General features: G+C 57.7%; 1 protein-coding gene across 2 annotated transcripts in view; it reads left to right on the forward strand.

Moving 5' to 3' along the window:
- FARS2 (phenylalanyl-tRNA synthetase 2, mitochondrial) overlaps positions 1-4,879 on the forward strand; it is a 383,657-nt gene extending 378,778 nt beyond the window's left edge. For both annotated transcript variants that reach the window (XM_027128279.1, XM_027128281.1), the window contains one exon: positions 4,589-4,879. In XM_027128279.1, the coding sequence (XP_026984080.1) occupies positions 4,589-4,727 (139 nt within the window). In that variant the 3' untranslated portion in view covers positions 4,728-4,879. The remainder of the gene's footprint in view (positions 1-4,588) is intronic.
- Positions 4,880-5,791: the final 912 nt, after the last annotated feature.

Raw genomic sequence — 5,791 nt, forward strand, 5'->3', positions numbered from 1 at the left:
CTCTCTCTCTCTCTCTCTCTCTCTCTCTCTCTCTCTCTCTCCCTCTCCCTCCCTCCCTCCCTCTCTCTCCCTCTCTCAATCTCTCTCTCTCTCTCTCTCTCTCTCTCTCTCTCTCTCTCTCTCCCGCTCCCTCCCTCCCTCCCTCCCTCTCCAGTGATGTTAGGAAAAGGCAAACCTGGTTGATTTTCAGTTGAGTCTACTGAATTATGGCCAAATATTCTGCCAAATACTGTTTCTCTCAATTTTTAAAATTAATCCATATGTTTATGATTCATTTGCTCCCAACTCATCACAGTGTTTTGTAAAAGCTGTTGGAATCCCAAGAATCCTTATAGGGGCCTTCTTGGAAGCACTTAGAAGCGAGGAGATACATTTTTTTCCCACTCGTCTTTGGTTGGAAATCTCAACTTGTAGAGGCCGTATTACCAGCTCTTCAGCTGAGAGACAGAGACCTGAGTGAACCACCGAAAAAATAGAATAACAGCATTGTGAGGATCCTTTCATCTCACGCCCGTGCGGCGCTTGATGGCGTCCGAGCCCTGTCACCTTGTCTCCGAGGCAGTTGGGAAAAGTCGATGGGGTCAGTGCTGTTACTCTTTCAACGGAGGAGAAACTCAGAGTCAGGATGTGTGTCGTAGCCTGGAAATGAGGAGCCAGTTCTAGGCCCCTGTGAGTCGGGGAGGGGGGCGGGGAGGATGGGCCCCTGCCCAGGCCGGTGGGACAGCGGCCTCCCCTGCAGGAAACCATCCTCCCACCCTTGCTGGGTCGCCAGATCTGTCGCCGCACTTGTTCTAGTAAATGTTTGCATCGTCATCAAACAGCCCACAGTCCCTCCGCCCTTTTTCTTGCTCAACTAATTTCTCCTCCCCTAGAACCCTCTATCCCTTGGAAACCCGGGATGCTGCCTGGTGATGTCGGGATGGGAGAAGGGCCCTTGCTGTGCACGGGGGCGGGAAGGTGGGTCTCCCGGCTGCCCCGAGAGGCCAGTGCAGCGGGGCACAGCTGGGCTCCACCCCTGCAGGGCACACTGTCCCTAAAGGGCCCCGGCAGGGCAGGCCTCGGCCCTCCAGCCCCAGCGCGAGGCCTGCTGGGGAAGCGTCTTGCGGTGCACACTGCCTCTGCGTCGGGTGCTGTGGCCTGGTGTCTCTGGGGGCCTGGGTTCAACAAAAGGCTTTGCCACCAGGAACCAGGAACCACAGCGGCCCGTGCTGCCAGCTCACTGCTGTGCCCACGGGGTTCCCTGCTCACCTCATTTAAAAAGCGCAGAAAGAGGCCCCGCTCACCGAGCTCCTTCAGTTCTGTGCCGCACACTTGTGTGCTCTGTCTGCTGGTTCTGCTTGGAGCCGTTCTCCGCGGTCGACACAACTGTTATCCACCTTCCATCCTGAGGCCCAGTGCGGGAACCAGCCGGGGTCACCGGGGGAGGACACGGCACCGCTGGGCGTGGGCCAGGCGCTGGCTCCGAGGCCTGCCCTGTGGCCGCCGCACCGGCCCGCGGAGGCGGCTGAGGCTCACGTCGGCGGAGGGCTTGGGGCGCCCCGGTGTTTGCGGCTACCCTCGCTGCCTCCTAGCTGACGGCGTCCGCCTCCCTCACTGTTGGAGGCAGGGGTGGGAGAGGGAAGGAGAAGGCCGTGGCTGAACGCGGGACGGGGCCGTGGAACGCCGGCAGGGCAGTGCGACCAGCCTCCTCTAGGCCTGAACGCAGCCTCCCACCCCGGGGTTCGGTGGTCGCATAAGCATTCGTTCAGCAGCTTTTGTGCAGCACCTGCCCTATGCCAGACATCGCCCTGGGCACCAGAGGAGCAAAGTGGAGTAACACGGCCGGGTGCCGTCCCGCAGGGGCGCACAGCGCATGCGATGGAGACCAGCGTCTAGGGGACTCGCTGGGGAGATGCAGAGGCGCAGGCCTGCCCAGCGCCCGGCAGGGCAAGTCTCTTTTCTTTTTTTAATAGAACAGCTTTACTGAGATGTAAGTCACATGTCATACATCCATTTAAAATATTCATCTCAGTGGCTTTCTAACATTCACCACTATCCCATTCCAGACATGCTCACTACCTTCAAGAGAAACCCCATCCTCGTTAATAGTCACTCCACTTTCCACCAACCCCTCAGCCCAGGGCGGTTATGATCTACTTCCTGTCTGTATGGAATTGCCTGCTCTGGACGTTTCATGTAGTGGAATCATATAATACGTGGTCTTCTGCGTCTGGCGTCTTTCACTGAGTGTGATGTTTTCAAAGTCCATCTGGGTTGTAGCATTAGAACTTCATTTCTTCTTATGGCTGCATAATATTCCGTGTAGAGGTAGATTGTTTATCCAGTCATCCTTTGAAGGACGTTGGGATTATTTCCACTGTTTGGCTGTCGAGAAGAATGCTGCTTGCGCATTCATGCACAAGTCTGTGTGGACAGACGCTCTCATTTCTCTTGAGCGTATGCCTACTGGAGGGACCGCTGGATCACAGGGTGACTGTGCGTCAGGGTCTGAAGAACTGCCGTGTTTAACTTTCAGAGGCTCCTCCGGCTCTTTCCCAGCGGCTGCACCATTTTACATCCCCGCCAGCCACGCGTGAGGGTTCTTATTTCTCCATATCTTCTCCAACACTCGCTATTTTCTGTCTTTTTGATTATAGCCGTCTTAGCTAGTGCAAAGTGGCATCTCACTGCGGTTTCGATTTGCATTTTCCCTGCTGGCTAATGACGTTGAGCACCTTTTCATGCACTTCCAGCTGTTTGCATGTCTTCTTGGGAGAATTCTATTCAGATCCTTTGTGCATTTTTGATCAGATTATGTCTTTTTATTGTTGAGTTGTAGGAGTTCTTTATATATTCTAGATACGAGTCCCCTGTCAGTATAGGATTGGCAAATATTTTCTCCCATTCTGTAAGTTACCTTTTCATTTTCTTAATGGTGTCCTTTGAAGCACAAAAGTTTCTAATTTTGATGAAGCCCAACTCATCCATTTTTTCTTTTGTCACCTGTGCTTTTGGTGTCATACCTAAGGAAGCTTTGCCTGGCCCAGGGTCATGAAGATGGACTCTCGTGTTTTTTTCTAAGACTGTTATAGTTTTAGGTCTTACGTTTAAGTGTGTGACCTATTTTGAGTTAATTTTGTCTGCTGTAAGGAAAGGGCCAACTTCGTTCTGTCCTGCATGAGGACACAGAGGCGTCCCAGCACCGCTTGTTGAAAAGACATTTCCCCATCGCATGGCCTTGGGGCGGGAAGAGGTGGAAGCGCTGCCCCCTTCATCGGGGGACCTCAGGGCAGCACCCAGGGCCCATCCCAGGCGCGGCCACTGAGTAGAGCCACTGGCCGGAGCTGGAAAAGCAAGGAGGGCAGGGCGGACGTTTGTTTTCTCCCTTGTCTCGGGCAGGCAGTGGGGTGTCGGGTGGGGCGACAGGGCCGGCGGTGTGGAACCAGGGGTCCCGAGGAGCCCCCTAAGGACCGGCTTCCTCCCCCCGCCACTCAGAGGTACCTTCTTCTCTTACCTGGATCCACAAGGGGACTGAAACGCGAATAGGCCTGTGAGGCACAGTCCTCCCCCTTCCTGGAGGCGGCGAGCAGGGGAAGGTGACCAGCCCCGGGCGGAGGAGGAAAGAGAGCAGATCAGGGAGGCTGGGACACCCTGCTCAGCGAGGGGCCTGGCGGCAAGATGGGCGGAGAGGGAGCAGGGAGCCCCACCGAGAGCAAGTCCACAAAGTGTCCCGAGTCCCCGAGAAGCACGGACGCGGGCCCTGTGGCACCTGTGGGGAACGGCGGGCCTCCCAGGGCATACGGAGCGCCCGACCCCACCAGAGGCCCCTGTTCAAGGCTCTAGCTCTCCTGCAGGCCCCGGGCGGCCTCCCGCTGGGCAGCGGGCGCGTGGCGCGTGTGTTGATGTCCCTGGGGCTCTGCCTGGGACCCACTCGTCTGCTCCAGCTTCTCCACCTGCAGCGAGGCAGGCAGGGCTGGCTCTCCCAGGAAGGGGGCTGGAAAGGAGGAATTTGGTGGCTTGAAGGAGAGAAACAGAAGTGCCCGGAGAGGGGAGGACCAGGCCGGCTGGCCAGGGCCCCGGGGGCTTCCTGATGAGCTGCTGTGTACCCGTGTGTCTCAGCAGCTGCCACGCAGTAGAAGCCTTAGTGCTGTCGGGACCCCATGTTCCAGAATCACCCAGCTGTCCCATGGCAGCCAGGCCGGCAGCCGCCTGGTAGAACCAGGGTTAGAGGGACTGTCTGCCCGGCACAGAGATGGCACGATTGTCCTATGCTCCCCACGGCCTGCAGGGGGCGCGCTTGGTCCCTAACCGCTCTGCTTGTCAGGGTCCGCCTCGGAGCCCAGGGCCCCCGCCCAGCTGCTGAATCAGGGCCGGCCCAGGAAATCGATTTGCAAGAAGCTTCCCTCCCAACGGATGCACTCAATCCAAGGGGACCCAGCGGTCAGCGTTCCTGTCACCGGCTCCTCTGCAAGGGACACGCCGGCCGTCAGCAGGGGTGCGCCTCTGTAGCGCCCCGTCGGTGGCCCTGTGTCCTCCTCAGCTTTCACCACTGCTTCTGCAGGAGACACGCCTGCCCCCAACTCACCTGCCTCTCTCTCCCGTTCTCCAGGACACACAGGACCAGCCACTGCTACCGCATCACCTACCGCCACATGGAGCGCACGATGTCGCAGAGAGAGGTCGGGCGCGTCCACCAGGCCGTGCAGGAGGCGGCCGTGCGGCTGCTGGGCGTCGAGGGCAGGTTTTGATGTCGCCACCTCCCCGGCCGCGGCCCTCCCAGGGCCCCGGGTTTGCTGAACCAAAGAGAAAAAGATACTGTTTGTGGGCGGAGGCATCCGTCATCTTGTGATAAATGGGTCAGTTTCAGGACTTTCAGAAGATAAAGGATTGCTCTTGAGAAGCTGTTGACATAGCATGTGTCTTTTATTTGGGAAAAGTGGGGGGAAGGAGCAATAATACGAGAGTTACCTTCTCTTCCTTTTAGAAATGCTTTGCCCGTTGGCGCTCGGCGCAGTTAATTGGTCCCCGGGTTCTGTTAAAGTGTAAACAGCAGACGTGATTTCCTACCTGACAGGCTCTTGCCCCCGTGTAATGAGCGGAGCCACACAGAGGGACACACTCCAGACCGTAGAAGCTTTTCTCAGTCGGCTCCCGTTCCTTTCTCCCTCCTTCTTCTGTTCTGCAAAGGGCAGGCTGCAGACAGCGCGCGGATGAAATGCCAGGGATCCCTCAGAGGTGGAGGGAGTCACATCTCTGAGCGAGCAGGGTTTTACTTCCTTTTCACAAAGCGGGGCTTGGAGCCGGGGCTCTGGCCCCAGGGTGTGGACAAAGCTGCCTCCGCCCCCACCCCCCACCCCCAGAGGAGAGAGCGCGCCCCGGGGCTGGGTGGCACCCGGCACTGCAGGGCCAGGTCCTTGAAGCCCCGGAGAGTTTGTTTCCTAATGGAAGGCCTCTGCTTCCGGAGACGACCTTTATGGAGGAATACGGGGCTTTGATGTTCCCCTTTTGCCATCGCGAGCGCTTTGTGGTCTGCCTGCTTCCCTCCTGGCCAGTTTTCATAATCAGATTCCGTCCCCGGTGTGATGCTGGAGGCTGATGGAGGCCCGTCTGAGCGCTGGGATAAATATTTGATGAGCGCGGCCATTAGCAGCCCGCGGTGTGAGGGTGGGCAGCTGCTCCAACAGGAAGGAGCGGCTGCAATGTCATTTCACCCTCTTACCCAGGCGGACGTGTCCCTTGGATTTTCAAGGGAATGAGAGCCGCATCCCAGCCTCGCCAAGCTGCTGTCCAGGGTCCTGGGGCCACAGGCGCT

Source organism: Aethalodelphis obliquidens, unplaced genomic scaffold, assembly GCF_003676395.1.
Source record: "Aethalodelphis obliquidens isolate GAN/ISIS:26980383/991018 unplaced genomic scaffold, ASM367639v1 scaffold34, whole genome shotgun sequence".
NCBI lineage: Eukaryota > Metazoa > Chordata > Mammalia > Artiodactyla > Delphinidae > Aethalodelphis > Aethalodelphis obliquidens.